Source organism: Eublepharis macularius, chromosome 5, assembly GCF_028583425.1.
Source record: "Eublepharis macularius isolate TG4126 chromosome 5, MPM_Emac_v1.0, whole genome shotgun sequence".
Taxonomy (NCBI): Eukaryota; Metazoa; Chordata; class Lepidosauria; order Squamata; family Eublepharidae; genus Eublepharis; species Eublepharis macularius.
This window is the reverse complement of record NC_072794.1, coordinates 96,887,901-96,911,460: the sequence shown is the minus strand read 5'-3', so window position 1 is coordinate 96,911,460 and position 23,560 is coordinate 96,887,901. Positions and strand designations below refer to the sequence as shown.

The following is a 23,560-nucleotide window of genomic DNA, read 5'->3' as shown; positions in this document are numbered from 1 at the left end:
CATCCTCCAGTCCTTCTAGCAGTAGTTGTTTCAAGGTAAGAACCACCTGCCACTCAAAAGCCATGCCCATATTCCCTAGTGTGACACCCAGAAGTGGGTGTCACACTAGGGAATGTAAAAGCCACAGGTAGCATGCATGTTACAGAGGGACATATGACTCCTCAGCTACTAAGTATCACTGCTGAGTATCAGTGCATCTTCCATAATAGCATAATAGAATTAAAACAGGGCAACAGGAACTAAAGGGGAAAGAAATTTAGCAGCTATCATAAACAAAGTATTGATATCTCCTGAGCAAAAATAGCTGCATATTATAAATATTCCCTTCAAATGCAATGGCTTCCACTCTTCATCATCATCCAAATTAATTATTATTATTCATTTTTTTATAGTTGACCAGATATTGGGGCTAGAATTTTTGGTCCTTCACTGACTGGATTTCATCCAAGAATCTAGGAGTCAATGAGGTATTGCCTTAGCGTGTGGCATATTCCAAGTAGTGTGGCTTTTTACAGCTCTCCAATTGTTACCCTGTTTCTGCTGATATCGCCTAAATATCTTGTTAGTGCTCCTGTCCCTACTGGAATAACTGTCGTTTCTCCCAGATATGCTGAACTTCAAATCTTAGATCCTGATATTTTGTTATCTTTTCAATCTCTTTTTCCTCAATTCAGCTGTCACCTGGGATTTCCACAATCAGCTTGGCCTTCTTACTTTAAACCACAGTGATATCCAGAGTATTATGTTCTAATGTCTTATCTGTTTGGATTTTGAAATCTGACAAAATCTTAACTTTCAACAATTTTTTGTGCTTATGTTCCCACCAGTATTTCACGGACGGTAGCGCATACTTTTTGCCTAAATTCATCATTGCCATCATCATCATCATCATCATCATCCTTCAAGGTAAAATACAATAGCCATGACAGATCACAAAACGTCAGGCAGCTGTTAGGACAATTAAAAAATGAAATATGACAAAAATACTTTTGAAATAGAACCTAGAGTTTTAAAATTGTGTTTTAATTATTAGTATTTATACAGCATTATTCATATTCCACCTGGTTTATGATTAATAATTTACAATATATGCACACACAGCCTGAATGGCAACATTGTAACCTGTTTGTAAACACACCAACCAGTAAATCAATTCAGTATTATTTATATTCTAGAAACAGGCAGAGTTTCTCATTTCTTTGAGCTATAACAGCACACTGACTTGGTGCAATTGCTACTAATTGGACAAAGGATTCCAGTTGACTTTGATAGGACAATATTTTAATACCTAGCCTTCATTTGTGTCCTTAAATTCTGTCCTGATTAAATTCTACAACTTCAAATTACTTACTGCCTGATCCTAGAAGAGGTGTGGAAAGCCATTAGTTTAGGAATATATTACTTTGCATAAACTCGGACAGCTTATATTTCCAAAATGTTCGCAAAATCCTGCCCCAAAACGTCGCAATTGTCCAGAACTCCCCCCCCCCCCGATTTCCACCACACGAGCAAGCAGCAATGAATGAAGAAAGGAAAGGGAGAGGCGCGCGTACTAACAAGCGGAAACTAGATTGGGATCTCTCTTATGCAAGCCGAGAACGTAAATACAGAACACACACACTCGCTTGAGCTGCACCAGAGGACAGGAAATTGAGTGCTCCCCTCTACGAAGTAGGGGCTGCGCTTGGACAGCTGATGGAATCGCTTGTTTAGAGGACTGAGAGCAGAACCACAAGTGACAAAAGGCACAGATTGGACACTTGTCTGCTTCCCTCAAGTTTTGATGGGAAATGTAGGCATCCTGGTCTCACAGCTTCGCTCTCTGACTGCTGTCCAATGGACTTTTCAACTGTCACTTGTCCAACATTCCGCCAATCTGCCTACATTTCCCATCAAAACTTGAGGGAAGCTGACAAGTGTCCAATCTGTGCCTTTTGTCACTTGTGGTTCTGCTCTGAGCTGCAGTGTCATTTAATAGCCTGCAAAGCGAGGACTCAGGGTACCGCCTGCATAGTCTTAGACGGGCGTATTTGTCGGTTATCTTTTTTGGCTTGTGAAGAAACTTTCTGCGGGTATTTGCAGAGCCATCGCCTCGTGGTTCCTCCCTTGCTTTTTAGAACCGGAAATGTAAAGATTGATAGGCTTGCTCCAGCTGGCCACTGGGAACCCGCCACTGATTATGTGCTCCTTTTGTAATTCCTTAGTCCTCCTATTAACTAAAGAGTGAGTATATACATAAACATGCAGTGTGTTAGCGAGATGGGGGAGGGGTACCGATAGTGTTACAAAGGCAATACGGGGTTAACAGTAGTTGCCTACCTTTAAAATCTGAAAGAACAAACTTTCTCTGTATCAATTGAAGACCCGCTAAGAATAGATGTGTCCAGATTACCTAAACGTAGGCAATTGTTTGCAAGTGCAAATCATTTGTACTGTGATGCATTTGTACTGTGAACGTTTTAGAAGACCTGAAACAGCAGTTAGATGATAATCCTAACAGTGCCTACTAAATGCATGGATTTAAAATATCCTGAGTGGATAGCCTGGCAAGCCTGGTCTCTTCACATCTCAGAAGCCAAGCAGAGCCAACCCTGGTTAGTAATTGGGAGACCTCTAGTGAAGACTAGCGCTGCAGAGGCAGGCAATGACAAACAGCCTGTTAATCCCTTGCCTTGAACATCCCAAGAAATGCCTTAAGTCAGCTATGACCTCCATCACCACCAAATGCACTACAACAGAAGCAATCCTCACAGCAAAGATATGCAATCTGAAGGCTTGAACAAATATTTGTCAAGGTTTTTAAGATAACCAGATTTATGTATTAAATAATCTAAAACACAGTAGTTTTGAGGAATATAAATTTGGCATTATTTAAACATTAAAATCTGAGCTTTCCTCTTGGCTCCGTTCACTTTATTTTGTTCAAGCAGCATCTTTGTTTTGAAACATTTTGTTTTGAACACTTACTTGGGGGAAAAGTTGTGCCTGTTTAAAACTTGTTTTAAAGGAATGTGGCCAAAATAGATCTAAAGCTTCCCCTCTACCCTGACATTATCCTTCCCCAGCACAAGCAGCCAAATGCCCAGATCTCACCTGACAGGTTATGTAGGAGCTGAGCTGCCAAGGCTGGAATAATTGGGACCCCCCCCGCCATTGAGCTGCAACTGGAAAAAGGTTATAGCTGCATAACTCAGCAGCATAGTAGATTTTACTCTATAATTGTTATTTTAGGAGATATAATCCATAAGTGCATATTAATTGAACTTTCCCCTCCACCTTTCAGTGTCTCTGAAAATGGTTCACCTTCTCCAACAATGTTATTTCCAAGTTCCTTCCAAGGTAAACTTCTTCTAAATGTTGACTTTGAGGAATATTTTTGGTTTCTATGTTTCGTTTTACGGTGCTTACCAAGTGCGAAAATATTAATATATACATATTTATTTATCCCACGCTTCTTCCAAAAACCTGAGCTGAGGATGGTGCACATCATTCTTCCTTCTGCCAAAACAAGAAGACTGGAATTTAAATTGCACACACAATTTCTTTATTCCCACAGTGAAGCACAACAAAATCCAGTATTGCTTAGACCAGTTTTCTTCCCTCTTTATTGCTACACAAATGATGGAAAATTGAAATATCAATGGTTGGTAGACTGTTTGTCAATCTGGCAAAACTCCATTGGGTGGAAAATGTAAAGAGTGATGAATGGAATTCTTCACCACTGCCTCAAGTTCCCTACCCCGCAGCATTTGACACAACTTGTATGGGGACCTCTGTAGGACAAGCACAACAAAATCCAGTATTGCTTTAACCAGTTTTCTTCCCTCTTTATTGCTATACAAATGATGGAAAATGGTTGGTAGACTTTGTCTTCACCATTGCGTTAAGTTCCCACCGCACAGCATTTGACACAACTTGTATGGGGACCTCTGTAGGACAGGCTGGGCCATTATATTGCTCAGGAAACCCATAATCAAAGAAAAGGTTTTTAAGACAAGCAGGTCTACAGTACAAGTTGCAATCCCACCAACTTTTAGCTGAATGTAATGCTCCCCCTTCCCCTTCAGACCAGGTTTTGTTGCTGTATGTTAGAGGGGCTGTATTGTTAGGCCACATTAGAACCTACTGGATGCTTCAGAACACAAATGTTCATTATATTGAAGTTCCCAAGTCACAATGAGTTAAAACTGGAAGGAGAATGTAACTGATTTGCAGCACATTTGAGAATGGAGCCAGACAATAAGGACATCTAAAGTGTGACTTAAACTTCCTTATGGAAAGATTCCAGCAAACAAGATGCCCATTTAAAGGATTTGTCTCACTGATTCTAACACCCTTGCTAGGTATTTACTTGATTACCATATCTGAGATCTTTGCCAGTAAAAACACTTCTGTTCAGGGCTGATTCTAGGGTTGCCAGGTCCCCTTACCCTCCCAACAGGATGGCGGGGGTACCCAGTACTCACCTTTTCTGTGTCCCTTGTGCCTGCAGGATGATGTCACTTACAGTCGACAAAATTGTGCAGGCTTGTATGTGCTTCACAGTGAGCCACTTCAGTCCTCAAATGGGCCCTGGTCTGTTTGGGGCCCAAATCAGCCCGGTGTGAAGCACAGGAGCATTCTTGGGGCAGCATGATGGCATCATTCCCAGGGAGTGAACAAGATCCCAGGAAGTGATGTTGTGCCATCCCGGGAGCGTGCCTGGGAGGCCCATTCCTGTACCTTCTCCCCCACCCCCATGCCAGGTGAGTGGTGGCGGAGGGTGGGAGCAGGAGATACCCCTCTACAAGGGGGACTGGTAACCCTAGCCAATTCTTTCATTGCATCCACTGCAAGGAAGGCTTTCTTGTTGAAGTTGTTTTACATGCTTGCTGCCACGTGAGAGCTACTCCCCCTGAAGATCACTAGTGTCACATGGCATTCCCATGCCTCTGATAAATCCATCAACAAATGTCTTAATATCATAGATTATATGAAAATGAAGTAACCCATGCCCACTGCTTGGAAACACTTTCACTTCCTCCCACAACTGCATTATAGCAGACAAAAGTTACATTTGCCACTCATCATCAGTTTGCTCTGAAAAACACTTTATTTTCCTTTTAAGAATGACTGTTATAGAACCAAATGTAGCTCTTCTAGGCCCTAATGGATGGCCTGGGAGCACCTGCTACTATAGGTAATGCAGGTGTGTACCTGATCCAATCCATTGATGGGAGACCACTAAGGGCCAAAAGAAAGAGCAGGATATATGTATTGCTTTTGAAAAATTCTTATCCAAACATAGGATACGGGCTTGATTTCTTAGAACTATTCTGGGGTTCACTGAACGTGTAACAGTGGAAGTTATAATAATAACTTCACTTATATACTACTCTTCTAGACAGATTAGTGCCCCACTCAGAGCAGCCAACAAAATCAGTGTTATTATTATCCCAGCTGGGGCTGAGAGGAGTGGCTTATCCAAGGCCACCTGCTGAGCTCACGGCAGTAGTGGGATTCAAACGAACAGAGTACTGATTTGCAGCCCAGCAATTTTACCACTATGCTACAGAAACTTGACTCTTGAGATAGGATTGTACTGATTACCAGATACTGCAAGAATTGCAGCCATAAGCTATGTCACTGGAACTGAAAGGGGCATTTATGAGCAAATTGAAGCTATTAATCCAAAGAATTAGTGCAGGATTGTGTGTCCCAGCATCACTGTTTTACAATGTAAAGAATGCCCAGGCATTAAGCCACCATTGCAGATGCTCAAATCAGCCTCCTAGACCAGTGGTCTACAACCTATGGCTAGAGCCAAATCATGTGCCTCTATGGTTATTGCTTGTTTGTGCTACTGTCCAATAAAGAACTCTCAACCATCTATGTTTGAGCTGCAAAAACCTTTGTGTATTATTAATGAACATGTTTATCAGTAAAAGTGTATAGATTATTATGAAATGGAGTTTCTTATACTGGCTCTTTCTTGATCTTACTTTGAATTTTTAATTCTCTAGTTTGGCTCTTACTATAAAAGGGTGCTTGTCCCTATCCTAGACTATCTAGATCAAAGTGATTACATCCAAGACTATGTAAAGTAATGGGTCCTTTAAATCAACTTTGACTAATATCAACTACTAAAGAATTTTTGCAATTTTCACTGCAGATGGCATATCTTCAAAGATTACTGCAACCCAGGAGTAGGCCTGCCTGCTATTTTGTCCCTTTACAGTGCATTCTTACTGGCCTGCCAAAATCACAGCTGTTCAGGCATTCATCTGCTGGCTTAACCAAGGCTGGCTCATTCCTCCTGCTGCAACTGGAAGAAAAAAAAACCTCCAGAACCTGCACCATGAGAGCTGGACTTGTTGCGATATGACATGAAATCACTGAAGGACTCGCCAAAGCCTGCCCTCTACTTGAGTTCTGCAGGATTAATTCCATTGGTTTCAGTGCCATTGCTAATGGCTGTCCTGGAGACCTCCTATCCTAAGTTGTACAACAACAACATTTGATTTATATACCACCCTTCAGGATGACTTAACACCCACTCAGAGTGGTTTACAAAGTATGTTATTATCATCCCCACAACAAAACACCCTGTGAGGTGGGTGGGGCTGAGAAAGCTAGGAGCTGTGACTGACCCAAGGTCACCCAGCTGGCTTCAAATGGAGAAGTGAGAATTAAATCTGTTTCTCCAGATTAGAATCCCGCGCTCTTAACCACTACACCAAACTGGCTCTCAGATTCACCCAACTGTTACATGATCCAGCATGTAGAGAGGAAAAGGCCTTTTGCTTACGATGTATATAAACATAGTCCACCCTCTGTTAAGAGAAGGCATCACTCTTTATACTGCCACTTCTCTCTCCTGTTCAACTTACTTCTAATGTTCAGTACACAAACAAATTAATGCTATTATTTAACATCTTGGATGCATCCAATTCTTCTTTCAAGATGATCCTTCAGTTTCAGTATGTATGTGGGGTAGATGGATCCTTTGAAAGTTCAAGTGGACACAATCAGTAAGGAAAGAAGGCAGAATTATTTTATAGCAATCAATGTAAACCCTCCAAAGAATTCTTTACAATAGTTCTTTAAATGTGCATAATAGGATCACAATGGATGGCCCTAAGTTGTTCTTTCCCACAGGGAAGCAAGTTACAGTATTTCAATGTTAAAAGCTTTAGAGAGGATCATGCTGAATCCTGATGAGTAAATAATAAGTGATGTGATAACTAAAGTACCTGTACCCTTGGCTCTGCTGGAAGCAAGCTCAAATTTTAAAACTAAAATTTCCCCAAAATGACTTTCACACAAGCAGCTACATCATCATTGTCATGTCCATCTTCTCCAAGGATACGAGGAGGCAGAAGCCTGGCCACAAAAGAATAATCTAACATTTTCACAAAGAGGATAAAATCCTATTACTTAGGATCTCCCATTAAAGAGTGACATAATGGCTGCACTTTTCACATTTGTATAACCCCAGTCATACCAACTGGGCCCTAGTCTCGGAAAACCTGGAGGTTATTTAACGTGTCAAATGCAATTATCATCAAACATTTCAATGGCTTTAGAATGATCCAGGAACTATCTTGTGCTCCAAAGAGAAACCTTATGTCTCCACTAGGGGTTGTAGTTACTGGAGTAGCATGATGGAAGTCTCTTCCTCCTGTGACTCCAGGCAGATACCTCTTTCTTTTCTTAGTGCCCAAATCCTCATCACAGAACACTTAATGTTCACTCTCCAAACCTGCTGATTTTTTACAAGAATTATCTTCTTCAAAGCACTGCCACACCTCCCTCACAGCGGCTGGTGATCATGTTAGCAATTTCAGTCCAAGTATCCATATGTGGATTATAAACCTCAACAGAGTCTGAAGTTACCGGGGCAGCCGAATCATAGCTAGCAGTCCGGCCTCCTATCGCATACAGGAGGCCACTTACAGCTACGACGCACACTCCAGCTCTTGGAGTCTTCATTGAAGCAACTTCCACCCATTTCTCCTGATGATTTAAAAGACAAACTTTTTAAAAATCCTTATCTACATAATGAACTACACTCAGAAAAGCAGTATAATACTCCTTAATATGAAATTAGTTCATAAAAGATGCTCCATAAAAAGGGCTGTGCCAAATTGGCCATTATGTGAAATGGGGGTGGAGGTGGGGAATCTAATCAACATTTGTGACCAATGATTCCATTTTTCCAGAATAAAAGATTGAGTGCAAAGTCATGTTTGTATATTAAAAGACATTTAAATAAAAAAGTTTCTAAACATCAATACCAAGCAGAGACCTTTCCACCACTCTGCTGCTCCGAACAGCCCTCAGCCATTGAACTGTTGAACCACTCTGGGGGGTGGGGGGGGGGGAGAATTGGTTACCAGTCAATGCTGCAGTTGGCAGGCCAATGGTCTTGGCATCTGAGAGCTAGAGGAAAAGCTTCCACGGGCCATAATCTGCCTTTCTCTGTTCTAGCAGCAAGCTCACACATAGTTTATAATTGTTCTAACAAAAGCCACTGGACTAATAAAAACGGGGGGGGGGGGGGTGCAGTCTTCAGCCACAAGAATGCTCAAGTCAACCCTCTAATAAAACACATTCCACTGGAGAGGCCTAGACATGACCAAGTGTATAAACCCTTATATAAACCCTTCTCCTGTTAGGCACTGGAAAGAGAAAAAGGGACTATGGCCACTGTTAGCAACTACTATTTTTTTATAGCATGAGATGCATGAATTGGATTGGGAAGGTGGTAGGTTTATAAACATGCTCGACTTGAGCTGGAAACTATACAAATGAATAGGTTGTAATCCGATTAGTGGAAATTCAATACTACCTCATCAAAGGAGTATTTCTCAACAGTTGCAAGTGCATCTTGCGCCTCATTACATCCTCCAATGGCATAAATACAGTCATTCAGAGCAGCCACACCCAAATATGCCCTTCTGGTACCCATTGCAGGGAGTGCAGACCAGCGCTTAGATATTGGATCATAGACTTCCACAGAACACAGTTCTATTCCTTCATTGCCAATGCCTCCAACAACATAAATTAAACCTGTAAACACAGAGTTTCTATTAAATCCATGCCACTTGAACATTGGCTACAAAAGGAACTTAAAGGAAACATGCCATGTTAAGGATGTGGTCCACAGCCCAGTTACTCCATAGAATTTCAATGGCCTTCATTAACGGGGCTGCTTCTGAATTACAGCTGAAGGGAATTCCAGTTCCAATACATTAGGATGTATTTTCTATCTGCATATTGTTTTTCAAGACAGTGCCCTAGAAGGATATCAAGACAATATTTTAACCCGGAAAAATACTTGTCCCTGGTAATGCATTCAATGCTATTGCAACTGATGCATGGAATATGGTTCTGTAAGCATTCTGAGCTTCTGCTGGATACTGTTTGTGGCCACTGTTGCTCACATTGTCTGAATTGTGTATTCCTAGTCCTAGAGTATTATTCATTAGACTGAAGGCCATGTTTTCTTTTATTGAGTCAACCCATCCTTTTACATTAACTCTTCCTCTTTTTCTACTGCCTTCAACACAGAACACAGTAGGAATCTCTATATCAGGATATAAAAGGTATAGTTTGGAAAGGTATATGATTAGAAGAAAACTAATACACACTGGTATGGAAGGAAGGGTGGCTTATGTTGCATGATTGCTTCCCCCCCCCCCCACCTTTCTTCACTCTGTAATCCGCCTTGAGTCTCAGCGAGAGAGGCAGGCTAAAAATAAGATAAACCATTAAATAGCAATGAGCAACTCCCTCCTTCTACCTCTCCACTATATTGAGAATTTGTTGTTTGGGGTTTTTTAAAAGGTTAGCTTAAGTAAGCTTTAATTATCTTTTTAATTCTTTGTATTCTCCTTCCATTTTGACTGCCGTGCAAATCTTGCATAACAGTAACTTGACCCACTTTTTAGCACCCACCAAGAAGTAACATCAGCTTAATTCTTATCATCCCATCACACTACTAGCTGGAGACACAGTTTCTCAGTTCTCAGGATAGCCTAATCACTGCCTTCATACACAGATTTTAGCATTTCTCTGCCATGGGTATAATTCAGTGATACAGAACACAGTGTGTGCGTTATGTGCTGTCAAGTCACTTCTGGATGTCACCTATGAATTAGTGACATCCAGAATGTCCTATTATTAACGGACTCGCTCAAGTCTTGAAAACTGAAGGCCATGTTTTCTTTTATTGCGTCAACCCATCCTCTTACATTAACTCTTCCTCTTTTTCTACTGCCTTCAACACAGAACACAGAAGGAATCTCTATATCAGGATATAAAAGGTGTATAACTTTTAAAAACTAATATATGCTGGTATGGAAGGAAGGGTGGCTTTCCTGACTGGGAAACTTTCTTAGACCAAGGATTCCCAGGAAAGTACCCTGAAGCAGTTGCCACTACTCAGTAATCTCCTGAAAGCACCTAGACTGCCCAGCTGAGACGATGCTCAGCACAGGACTAGAATAGTTCCTAGAAACTTGGGCAATACTTTACAGCAACTATGTAGCATCCGTGCAATCTGGCACATAGGAAAGAGATTTGGAGAAATATATTATACTAAAGGAAGCCAAAGGAACAGAGAATGTCTTTATAAAAAGAAGTATTATTACAGAAAAGGGGGAGGAGGAGATGGTGGTCAGATTAAAAAGCGAGTAGGAAAAAGGATAAAAAACAAAACGGAAGAGCACAATATCACATAACACACATTTTCTAAAATAAAAGCAATAAAGTTGGTCTAACTCAGCTAAATATACTTTACCAACAGGTTCCTCAGAGCATGCACAGAGTTCCTTGTTCGTACCAAGATAGTGGAGGAGTCTAGCCCCTGCCCACTGATCTTGGGATCTCCAGATGTCATGCTATCACATAGAGGAAACAAACAAAAGGTCCAGAGTGCCTAGATATTTATTAGCAATGGGCTCTGACCTAAGCCAGTCTCTGTTGTGAGACTGATTAGCAGATTCAACCAATCCCAAGTAAAACTCCATCTCTTATAGAGATGTTACCAATCAGAATTTCCCAAATGATCGTCCTACATAATGGCTCTGAACTTCCATGACAAAGTGTGGCTATGACCCAACCCAGTTGGTCCTTTGTCCAAAGAGCTTAAGTCTGGCCAGATAAACCCCAGGGGTCCAAGATTCCAGACACTCTTGAGTCATACTGAATGTAGAGTTTCTGTCACATGCACTATACAACTTACTGGTGACATACTAAGATCTTGGCAAGCACTTGCTAGGATCGCCTAACCACACTTGTAGGAAGGGTTCCTTTAAGAAGCAACTGAATCATTAGTTTGTAACACCTGCTCTCTATTACATTTTTGTCAAACATTTCAACAAAAAAAATGAAACAGAGAGCACATTCAATTATATTCAAAACCAATCTTACATCACAACAGCCAAACAGGCAAGAAATGTAGGAAGCAGTAGAAAACACAACATTCCAAGCATTTTGTTCACACAAATAAATAAAAATTGAACTTTACACATATGCTAACACTAGGACAATTGCTCAAGTTCAAGCCTACTCACCTTGTATTTCACAGCACCCAAAATTGTAACGAGGCACTGCCATGTGACCCACCACTTCCCAGTTATTCTCATCAGGATCAAAACGTTCAATTGAAGTACCAATCTCTGCTCCAATCCAACCTCCTGCAAACCAAAGGAACCAAACAGACAAGGAATACAACATGAACATTTAACATGGCACAGTTTTTTAAAGCACTCAAATCTAGTAGGCAACAACAGTTAAAGTTACAGAGCCCTGCCTACAAGGTTATATTCCAGGAAATTCCTTTGTTATCTGCAGGCACTGTTCATCTCAAAATTCAAAGTTCATTAGCAGTAGGAGGTGCTCACAAATTCTCAAAGCTCTTCCACAATATTCAATTAACCCAACCATCAGCTTTATAGATCAAGCAGGTCCCCACAAGATCTAGTTTCATGGACTGAGCAATGTCATTTCAAAATCCCCTGGGTGTACTATATGATCATGTAGTGAGTTGGCAAGCTGGAGGTTAGGAAGCACTTTGCTTTCAACTAACACATCAGTGTGTATTCCTGGCCAACTATCCAAGGTTTTACTATACACACTTCTTTATTTGACCTTTGCTATAAAGGATATTTTGCTAGAGATGCTTCTTGTTAGTTACCACTGATACATGCTGGTACACTATGCTAATGAAATACTGCTCCGATTTTAAGAATCTGCTGATCAATGAATGGACTTGCCAAAAGCATAAATGGCTCCATAACAGGCACACACTCCTAATCCACAGCGAGGATGGTTCATGGAAGCTACAGCTGCCCACTGCTTAGTAATCGGATCATAGCATTCAGTACAATCAAAAATCATGGAATCTTTTTCACCTTAGGAGAGAGGCAAAAACAAAAAGGAGTTAAACATGTGATGTAAACAATGCAATGCAAATTCTCCAATAAATATAAATTATGCACATCATGCCATTGTATGCATATATGCAACAGTCGCATTTGTGCAGAATTCAGAGCATCAGAAAGTACTGAAGGGCTAAGCAACAAAATGAAAAAAGGAAAGTATGTGGAAGATACGGTCACAGCAAGATGATGGTACTGGGGGTCATGGGAAGGACAGGAAGCCCACAGCCTCCTGGTCAACTCATTTCTGCAATGACAAGGGATGGAGACTAGCTTTAATATTTTTAAAAACAAGAAATCTGAGAATCCAGTGTCTGTACTTTTTATGCTCCAACAACTGTCCTGTAACACCTACCAGCTCTGCTTATGGCACACAGTGGTCTGATGTTACCTGGGCCAGGTCTGCTGAGTGGACAAAGCAGGCTTTCCTCTAGGGAGCTAGACTAGATTACCTTTGATACTTTCCATCACTATGATCACATGGACCAGCCACTGAATTCTGTGCATTTGTGGTGCATGGAATTCAGAGAGCCCTGCAATAAAAGTGGCCAAAGCATGAACATAAGAAATAAAAAACAACTGGTTTCTTCCCAGTACTCCAGTGATGCACAAACATCAAACAATATTCAGAATATGGACATAACAAGAAATGCATGTCCAGCATTTCTCAATTTCCTAAATAATGCAAACTCTGCAAGCAGAAAATATAAACATTGGGACTCTTTCAACAACTCAAACCCAGTAATCGTCTGATTTATAAATGAAATTTTTACAGTAGTTTTTTTGTTTTGTAAATTTTACAATCCAGTAAGTGATGGCTGAAGAGGAGCTTACTGGAGGTGGATACATTTTGTAAAGAATGCATCACAAAACTTTTCTACATCAGTAAACTTCAGAAGCCCCCTAAAACACATTTCAAATAAACCCCTTTAAACTTTTTTGTGGGTTTTTTCACTACATACAAAATGTAGTTTTTGCTGCTGGCAGAAATGTTACCTCATCCTTAGTTAGGGACAGCTGAGATTAAGCCCAGCTCCATTTCTGGCTGCAACTTATGAAAGAAAGACTTTTGAGGAGTTCTGATGTACCACATGATTAAAAAAGGAAAGGAAATCACACAAAACCTGCTGAAAATTATTACTGAATGTTAACTATCATATTTTTAGCACTAACATCACTGGAGAACAAGAAAATCATTTGAAACACCAACATCTGTCTGCTCAAACACAAAGTGTCTGCATGTTTCATAGTTATGTATATGTCCGTACAAACACACATGTGCATGAGATAGACAGACATGATGATATTTAGGCTTCAGGAGGGTGAAAACGTATGATGGAAGTTTCTTCCTCCTCTTGTTACCACCACTATGAAAGGAACATTTCACAGCCCTCCTCCAGAAATTGAGATCTTCCAAGGATAATGAGGAACAGGACACTGAGAAAGGCTGAGAAGGCACTATCCTTTTTTAAAAAATTCTGGATAACCAGATATCTAGTTGGGAAATGCTGGACTGTGTTTGTCTGTGAATGTCTGCAAGCACACACACACATCTCTCTGTAAGGTAATGGGCTTTTGCCTCAGAATCCCCTCACCCTTCCAGCCCCAAATGCTCAAAGATGCCATCTGCCTTCACTGCGTCTTTGATATACTCTACTTTTAGACATAATGCTGCATATCACTCTGTGGCCGAGTTCCTATATTCAAAAGGCTGATAAACACATCTTAAATAATAACAATATATTGTCCTCCCCAGGGATTTTTCGCTCTTACCTCCAATAGCGTAGACCATTCCTCCCACCACCACAACTCCCAGCCCGTTGCGAGCTTGGTGTAAGGAAGACACAGTAGTCCAGTACTGGCTGAAAGTGTCAAAACGCTCCACACAACTAAGAGCTCTGCTGTCACTCCAACGGCCTCCCTGCAGACGAGTATATCCACCTGTTTTGGAAGAAGAGACAGTATAAATGCTAAGTAGCCCTTCAGAGTTCTCTTCTGCATTTCTTTTGGCTTTGCTTGATGATCTTCATTTGAACGGACATGTGCAATGCTCCTCTCTGCTGCTTACTGGATTTGTTGGCAGCCTTTGATATTGTGGACCAGGCCATCTTATCAAGGCATTTGAAGGAAGAAGTAGGTATCAGAGGCATGTGATTGAAATTGGCCTTAAACTGTTCCTTATGGATAGGTCTTGAAGAGTTGTTGTTGGAGAGCAATTGTCATCAGCATGAAATTTGTCCTGTAGGGTTTGAAAAGCTCTGTCTTATCCCCCATGCTACTTAATCTCTATGTAAAGCCCTCAGGAGTAATCTGTCATGGCTGTGAAGCAAGATGTGTGGCAGAACAGCCCCACTGACCCATGGGCACTGCTCCGTCTCACCCTCCAAGGTGTCTAGACACCAGCAGCTCTCTGGATCTCCACTTGGCCCTGTGCCACTCTCCCAACTTCCCCAACCCTTGGAGGGATTCTCTCTTCCTCTTTTGGTACACCTCTGTCATCACCTGGCCTTTGTAGGAATTACTTATTGAGAGGACCAGGGCTCCCAGCTTCCCTTCCCTGCTGTTCTAAGGCCCTGCCTTCTGCCTGTCTCCCACCACTCACTGTATGCTGCACTCCTGTGCCACTGGCTTGCTGCACTTGTGCGCAACTGGTGGATTAGTTATTTGCCAATAGACAATCTCTTTTTTCCTGGTGCTGTTTTAAATAGTGTGCTCGAATGGCGGAGGTCTGTGTGGTACAAAGAATGACTACAAGCGTTAAAAATTATAACATATTTATTTAAAAAATATCCACATGCATACTCACAGCATAGCTACTAATTGAGAAAGGGATCCCAAAAGAAAAGTGTAAACATGCAATTCCTCTTTCCCTCACTCCTGTACATGCCCTAGCAGCCCTTTTTCTAAGACAGGCTGTTTAAGTTAAGATGTTAATGAGCTCAGGTATAAGCTCCTAAATCCTAGCTGGAATCAACCAAAGAGCTCTTATCCTCCATGCCAAGGGTTTTTATTATCTCTCTTTGCCTACTCCCACCCCATGGGTCAAAGAAGCCTTTCCTGAAACCTCCAGGAAGAAAACTTCTAGCATCTTCAGCTCCAAAATCTCTTTTCCCTGCTGGGTGTCAGCTTCTAGCTGGAGATGTGAGCTGATCATTTCATTGTCTCCACCCAGAGAGACCATTTGCATTTCTAAAGCAAAACTGGAGAGTAACTGATCAGACTTTAATAAACAACAACACCACTTATATACTGTTCTTCTATACAGACTAATAACAGCAACATTCGATTTATATACCGCCCTTCAGGATGACTTAACACCCACTCAGAGTGGTTTACAAAGTATGTTGTTATTATCCCCACAACAAAACACCCTGTGAGGTGGGTGGGGCTGAGAGAACTAGAAGCTGTGGCTGACCCAAGGTCACCCAGCTGGCTTCAAGGGGAGGAGTGAGGAATCAAACCCAATTCTCCAGATTAGAGTCCCGTGCTCTTAACCACTACACCAAACTGGCTCTCACCCAGAGCGGTGAACAAGTTAGTGTTATTATTATCCCCACAATACAGCTGGGGAGCTGGGGCTGAGAGGAGTGGCTTACCCAAAGCCACCTACTGAGCTCATGGCTGTAGTGGGATTCAAACCAGCAGAGTGAGAGAGAGAGAGTGAGAGAGAGATGGGCAACACCCAGCTCTTTATTTCTTTAACCAAATTATGTAGCAATGTTATAGAGATCCTGAGCCATTGCTTGACTGCTGCTGTTAAATGGCAGAGGTGATGTTGGTTGAGAAGGCTGAGATCTCAGCCACTGTGCTCCCCACATAGGATGGGGTTCAGCTGACCCTGGCTGATTCAGTTAAGAGTCTGAGGATATACTGGACACAGTTATTGCTGAAGAAGCAAGTTAATGCAGCTCCAAAAATTGCTTTCCTCTATCTTCGTTTACCCCAGAAGGTGGCATCTTACTTTGATTCAGCCAATCTGGTTAAGTGGATCTGTTCCACATTAACTTGAATCTAAACTACTGTAACACAGTTTACATGAGTCTGCACTTAAACTCAACTTGGAAGCTCCAGCTGGAACAAAATGCAACAGCTTAGTTATTATAGGGAGCTTGGTGGAGTATGCTTATTATAATTATTCTCCAGTCACTCCATTGGTTATTTATCAGTTACTAGGTTCAACTCAAGTACTGGTTATCACCTACAAAAAAATCATGGTCTCAGTCATACTTATCTGCAGGATCACTTCTGCTATCCTCCATCAATATATTTATTTACATTATTTACAGTTCGTCTTTCTCACTGAGACTACAGGTAGATTACACAGTCATGACAATTTTGCTCATCTAAGCCATGCTTCCTGAAGATGCCTTCTTGCAAATGGGTAAGAACGATAGCGCCTATACCCAAGCTTTCTCTGTTGTGGTTCCTGCTTGAGGCCTGGAAGGTTTCCACACTTCTGGCATTCCATAAATTGTGTAAAACACTACAGAAATATTCAGGAGGGCATTTTTATAAGGGAAACAGGGCTGTAGCATAATGGAATGGTTCAGGAAGGAGCTTTTATAAGGTATATGGTTTACTGTAGGTATTATCTTGCTTTCTACTTTTCTTCTTCTTGCTTTCTACCTTTCTTCTACTTTTGTAATCCATTTTCTCCATTGTTTATGGAATGTCAAGTCTTGAGACTGGTCTTGGGTGTGTGTATGTGTGCATTGTCTTCTAATTTTGTAATCCTATTGCCTTGCTTGTTGGAGGTCTTGTTTTATTTTTTATATTTTGAACTGCTTTGTTTTTCAGAGAGAAAGTCAAGCTATAAATGAAATAACCAAATAAATAAATAAATACAGTTGTTCGGGTTTTGAAAAAAATCAAAAATGCTAAACAAGGGGACTGTATCCTCACCTACAGCATAAAGATACTTCCTGGCTTTCCTCCGGGGACGTGCCTTGGATGGCTGCAGGAAACTGCTCACCTTGCTCTCTTTGAGAGATTTTGACACTTCACAGTATTCTTTTAACAGAGTTTGAAGAGCCACTCGAAGACTGAAATCAGGAATACCTAGGGGGGCATGCAGAAGAATTGAACTATCAGTGCCAGTCACTCTAAAAGAAAACCATGCATGTGTGCATGGTTGGATAATTAAACTTCCCTACAAATTCAAAATAGGTAACAACAATAATATAAAAAAGTCAATCCATTCACACTCCCCCCCCCCGCCTACACACTTGCTGAACCCTAACTGTTATTCACTTGATTTATACCCCCATCTTTCTTTCCTATGGGTAACACTGTTCTTCTCATAACAACCCTGTGAGCTAGGCTAAAGTGAGTGTGTGTGACTGGCCCAAGGTCACCCAGCAAGCCTCCATGATAAAATGGGAGTCTGAACCTGGACCTCCTAGTTCAACACTCAAACCACTACACAGAGTCAAATTAAAATGTCTTACAATTCTTCAAAAAAAATCACACTCAGATTTTTGTGAATCTGCAGAGGGAGGGAGGGAGGGAGTTTCCTAGACAGACTCACAGGTTCACCTTTATATCTGGATATGTCATTGATTACCTATGTGATAATAAATAAATAAATATGTATAAAATTATATCCCGCCTTTTGGCCCAAACAGAGCCACCAATATAGCTAATCATTAAAAGCGTTACATTACAAAACCCATAATAAAACTACAAATAAACATGTATAAAAACAGTGATTTCAAACATAGGACAAGGAAGAGAGATCATTAAGGGAATGCCAAATGGAACAAAAAAATCTTCACCCGCTAGTGGAAGACAATGATGGAAAGGTCAGACACATGTCTTGAGAAACCGAGTGCCAGTTTTGGTCTCATGACCAAGCAGAGGTAGATTAAATAATACGAAGAATTTATGCTGAACCAGAGATTGACCCCCTCAATGCATAAGCCATGTTTGTCATCTACCAACATTCACATACCAAGTTACACACTTAATCATGCATATTGCATCTTGCTAAATCCCAATTCTTGACCAGGCTGCTGGAACATTGTTTTCTTCTACATGGCTTGCCTGTGAGAAACAAAATGCCACCATGTTCTACACAATGCTACAGGCTACTTTTAATAGATCCCAGCACTCCTCAGAGCTGGAAACCTCCCAGTAAGGGGCAACATTATCGGGATTTGTATTTGGCACCCTAAGAGCTAAGGCACACCACTACAACTCTGACAATGCACCCATTATTGCGGCAGCTACACTTCACAGAACTCAGTCCCCAGGGCCTCAAAGCTAGGCTAGTGACATTACAATTCTATGTAGAGTTACTCCAGCCCATAGAAATTGTGTGAAAGTATACAAGTGTTCAAATTCATATACCCCTTACTCTCGATTACCTTCTATGTACTTCGAGAGTCTTTGTGGAGGTAGCAAAGGAAATCTAATCGTATCCAGCACTTCTACCACATGTTTCTTTCTTCTCCCCAGATCCTTCAGGATCCACTGCATTGCTGCTATGAAAACCTGGTATTCATCTTCTATGCTCAGCTCCTCACTTCTTAAGATTTTAACAAGCTGGTCTTTTGTCAATGCAAGGAATTCCTCTCCATTCTGAATGTCCAGGAAGTGGGCATGGATGTAATTCTCTGTGAACTCCATCAGGTCATGACAGACAATTTGCTCGGAGAATTGGAAGAGTCCAATGCAATTTGTGGGGTCCACCTGTCCCTTTAGAAATTCGCAGCAAAGGTCCACCACTTCAGTAAGCTGGAACATGTCTGCAGCCACAGTCAGCTCCTGGACATTACTCTCGCCAATGCTGATTATGCCTATACACACAACGAGGGAGACCATTTTTCAGATGATATAAAATCCTGTTAACTCTTTACCTTATGGCTCTTCCACAAAAACTGTAACTGTCTCTTGTAGTATGACTGTTACATTACTAATATCTTAAAGAGGAATCAGCAGCAATTAAAAGAATGAACTGATTAGGCATGGTAAGGCAAACATGTTCACATTTTCCCTTCTCCTGTTCCTCTCTCTTACACATAGAAAACTCTCTGGCCAATAGAAAAATGGCATGCAAAGAGAAGCCAATTGGCCTATAATTGCTGTAGAGATGGATAACAAATTTGTATACTACTGAATACCAGCAAGTATTAAGTGAATTAAAACATCTGGACAGATGGACTCTTGGGACTACACTGGCATTACCACAAAGCATAACAAGATAGAATGTTTTAGAAATTAGTCTACCTGTGTAAATAAAATCCAAGAGAATTTGAAAGATGCCAGCATCCACGCCCAGGATCCGCACAACATCCTTTGAAGACTCTTTCATCCCTCCGGCAAACAGAGCAGCAAAGTAAGGGCTGCTTGCAGCGAGAACAAGTCGATGGACCTTAAATTCTTCATCACCAATCTGGAGCTGCACATCACAGAAGTGCTGTCCATATCTCATCTTACTGATCTGGGCCAGTATAAGGCGAGCATGTCTGTCTGCCAGAAAGGGGAACTCTCTTGTGCTGGGATACGCCACGCAAGCCATGATGCGGTCACAGCGAATGCAACTGACCAATGCCCATCTTTATCCATCAGCAACCTGAGAAGATCAAGGAACAAATCCAAAATGAAAGCTCTAGTTATCGAGATTGAACATTAATTTAAAAGGAAAAAATACTAATTCAAGGAAGGAACCCTTTCACATACCATGAAATCAACAGAGATTCCAGAAACAGTGGCAGCAATATGATTTCATAAGCCTTTAGAATGCTCTCCCCCTTGAAGCTTGTCCAGAGCCAGTTTGGTGTAGTGGTTAAGAGTGTGGGACTCTGGAGAGCAGGGTTTGATTCCCCACTTCTCCACTTGAAGCCAGCTGGGTGACCTTGGGCTTGTCACAGCTCTCTGGAGCTCTCTCAGCCCCACCCACCTCACAGGGTGTTTTGTTGTGGGGATAATAACAACATACTTTGTAAACTGCTGTGAGTGGGCATTAAGTTGTCCTGAAGGGCAATATATAAATCAAATGTTATTATATTATTGAATGTTATAGAACCTATCCTAAGTACATCTACTCAGAAGTACTCCCATTTTAGACCATAGAGTTTACATACAGGTAAACATTTGTAAGATTGCAGCCTTAGGCACCAAGCACCTTTTTACCCAAACTTTTAACTGACGGGTTCTATCTTTTAAAGCTGTTTTTATGTTCCTTTTCTAGCTTGAGGACTGTTTCAGGGATATTGTCTTAGCTGGATGTTGTTTTATGCTGTTTTTGTTTCCATGGCTTATTACTGATTTTTATGATTTTATTGTTTGTATTTCCTGAGTTACCTCAAGCACGTCCCTGAACAGGCAATATATAAGTGTTATAAATAAATAAAAATAATAAAAAGCTAAACAAATAAAACTATAGAGAAGATGAGGTGGCTGGTACATTTGCTTCAGGTTTTCCCCACTTTCTTCAAACTGCCATCACATTTCCTTCCCATTTGTTCAAGTCTTTATGCCTTGATGGGTACACAAAGAGGCCCACTATAGCCACATTCGAGAAACTATGTTCTAAAGAGTAAACATGCTTTTCTTAACAATTTTATTTTTCTGGCATAAGAAATCTCCCAAATTAGGAAAGTTGATTAATGTAGCAGAGACAAAAAACGTTCTGTAGCAGTAGGCGTGTTGTCAATGCAGCTAACTTCTCCTCAGAAGAAAAGCAGAAGCAATTATATTCACAGATGTGTTACCTGATGTCTTTTAAACAGCTTATATCACATGATAAAGACAATTGCTCCTTTTTCATACTTACTAGTTCCACAAATGTCTGTTTTTCAGATTTCAATCTCACTTATTTCAAAGATTGATTTTCAAGCAAATTAGGTTGAGGGATACCAACATTCAAGTCCAGTATCACCTTAAAGACCAACAAGTTTTTCAGGATATAAGCTTTTGAGAGTCAAAGCTTACACCCTGAAAATCTTGTTGACCTTTAAGGTGCTACTGGACTTGATTCTTGCTATTCTACTGCAGACTCAAGGCAGCTTCCCACCTGAAACTAGGTTTAGGGATCAGACCCTAATCTCAGCACAAGACATGTCAGGCACAAACTGTACATGCAATACATAGGAAACTGATTCCCTCAAATCCAACCTATGGAAACAGGAAGACATCAGTGCATTTTACTAGGACCCCAGAACCCAGACCAAGCCGCAAACCCATTACTATGTTATGCGATCTTTGACGTCACCAAATAAGCGAATTCTCGATTTCCTAACTCATGTAATTGTGATATGGCCTAAAGTGGGGAAAGGGGTTATTACAAGTATGCTCTGGCCACCGACGCGAAATGTCAGCCCCAAACGAGAACAGCCGCTTGAAAGAGCAGGCACGGGGACGCCACGAGGTAGTCTCCCGCCATTCTTTGAAGAGCTTTTCTCGGACAAGGGAGGCCGCAGGCGGAGCTTAACGTTGCTCCATAGCCCACCTACCCCCTTCCGCTTTGAAAACCCACCAGGTCCAGGTGAGAGTTCGCCGTGGTCACGCAAACGCTCAAAAACCTGACGTCCGTTGGGTTCGCGGCCGGAGCGCCGCCCTTGGTCCTGCGCCTCACAACCGGCGCTCAGATGGAGCAAGAGTTACCACCCTCTAGGTGGGGCCTGGAGAGCTCCCGGAATTACAACTGATCTTCAGATGACAAAGATCAGTTCCCGCGGGGAAAATGGCTGCTTTGGAGAATGGACTGTATGGCATTACACCCTACTGAGTTCCCACCCACACATCTCCAGGAATTCCTCAACCCAGAGTTAGCAAGGCAAGTTGGAGCGCTGTGGGGCTCCTCTCTGGCGAAAAAAAGGCTGGCGTAGCGGCTCCTCACAGCCCCTCCCCTCACAGAAGATTCGCGGCTGAAGATCTTCAGCACAGAACATCGCGGCCTCCTCAACGAGAGAGAGGGGCGGCGGCGGCGGCAACATTACCCCTCGGCACCCGGACTTCTCCATTCCCCCCTCCCCCAACGCTAGGACGCATCCTTCTGTCGTTGCTCTGTGCAGGCTTCAGCGCGCATGTCCGGACCCCGGTCTGCGCTTGCGCAGCGGTGGTGGAGAGGAAGCATAACGCTGAAACTGCTTGTCGTTGCTATTTTCCTGTCTTTTAACTCCTTCCCCCGGTCCCGATCCTGGGTCCTGTCTTCCTGCTTTTTAACAAGGAAAAAAGAAACGCCTGGGAGCTCCTTCACAGAATCATCGCCCCCGTGTTTTTAGACATGTGGAGAGAATCTCTCTATAGTAGATATGTTCAACAAGTAATGGTAAACCAGACTTTTCTCCGAGTCATCCGATTTGTTAAAAAAATGGTGCTAAAAATCAGAGTTGTAGCAGTTTCGCTCCGCTAAGACGTTTAAAACAGATTTTTAATAAATTTAATAAATTATTAAATTTATGACATGGTGTTTTCATTTAAGCAATAAGCGTTTGTTTTTAGAATAAGAACATTTTTAAAAAAATATCCCTTTTAATAAAATGTTTGGCTCTGGAGTAAAAGGAATAAGGGGTCACTTAGAAGAGGAATGGCTTAACTTCTTTAGCCTAGAGAGTATTATCCCTGATTTTTCTCCTTCAGTTTCACTCTCTTGGTTTTCTGCAAGAGAGGCAAAACGGAAGTATTCAGGCGGGCTTTTTTACACAGGTAATAGGGCTGTGCTGTAATGAAAGGGTTCCAAGGATGCTTTGGTAAAGGGATAGGGACTGTGTGTGTATAATAGGTATTGTTTATTGCTGTAAGTATGCTTCTATTATGTAATTTCTGTATCATTTAATGTGTAATGTTTAAATGCATATGCTTTGTTTCTGATTTGTTGTTTCAGATTTCTGCTTGTTTTCAGATTTGTGCAATCCAAAACCTGTCCCATCCTGTTGATCATATTTGATAAGGCATAATCCTCCTTGAATGATGGACTATAAATAATGTTAACAACAATAAAGATAATGATGCAGGGTGTGTGGAAGAGGTCTAACTCAGCTTGGAAATATTGCCACTCCACCTACTGAAGAAGTCTGTTCATGGTTTTGCTAAATATAAGAAATGCTAAGTTATGGACAGGATAGCCAGTAGACCTGGAGGAAAATGTCTTGTTCCTTTAATTGAGCTGCAATGGGTGAGGGAGACTTTTC

At 41.5% G+C, this 23,560-nt stretch overlaps 1 protein-coding gene across 3 annotated transcripts; it reads right to left on the bottom strand.

The window, feature by feature from the left end:
* Nucleotides 1–1,047: 1,047 nt before the first annotated feature.
* Nucleotides 1,048–22,429, bottom strand: IPP (intracisternal A particle-promoted polypeptide). Of its 3 annotated transcripts, none has more exons than XM_054980774.1 (9): nt 21,904–22,429; nt 19,653–19,998; nt 18,791–19,222; nt 17,328–17,483; nt 14,199–14,366; nt 12,261–12,398; nt 11,559–11,681; nt 8,831–9,051; nt 3,409–7,995 (listed from the first exon to the last, which is right to left on the bottom strand). In XM_054980774.1, the coding sequence occupies exons 2-9, from the start codon at nt 19,942–19,944 to the stop codon at nt 7,771–7,773; spliced, it is 1,755 nt and encodes a 584-aa protein (XP_054836749.1). In that variant the 5' UTR covers nt 19,945–19,998; nt 21,904–22,429; the 3' UTR covers nt 3,409–7,770. The 3 variants fall into 3 exon arrangements, with proteins under 3 accessions (XP_054836750.1, XP_054836749.1, XP_054836748.1); XM_054980773.1 differs by lacking the exon at nt 21,904–22,429 and adding an exon at nt 20,106–21,289; XM_054980775.1 differs by lacking the exons at nt 8,831–9,051; nt 21,904–22,429 and adding an exon at nt 20,106–21,289 and having other exon boundaries at nt 1,048–3,498.
* Nucleotides 22,430–23,560: the final 1,131 nt, after the last annotated feature.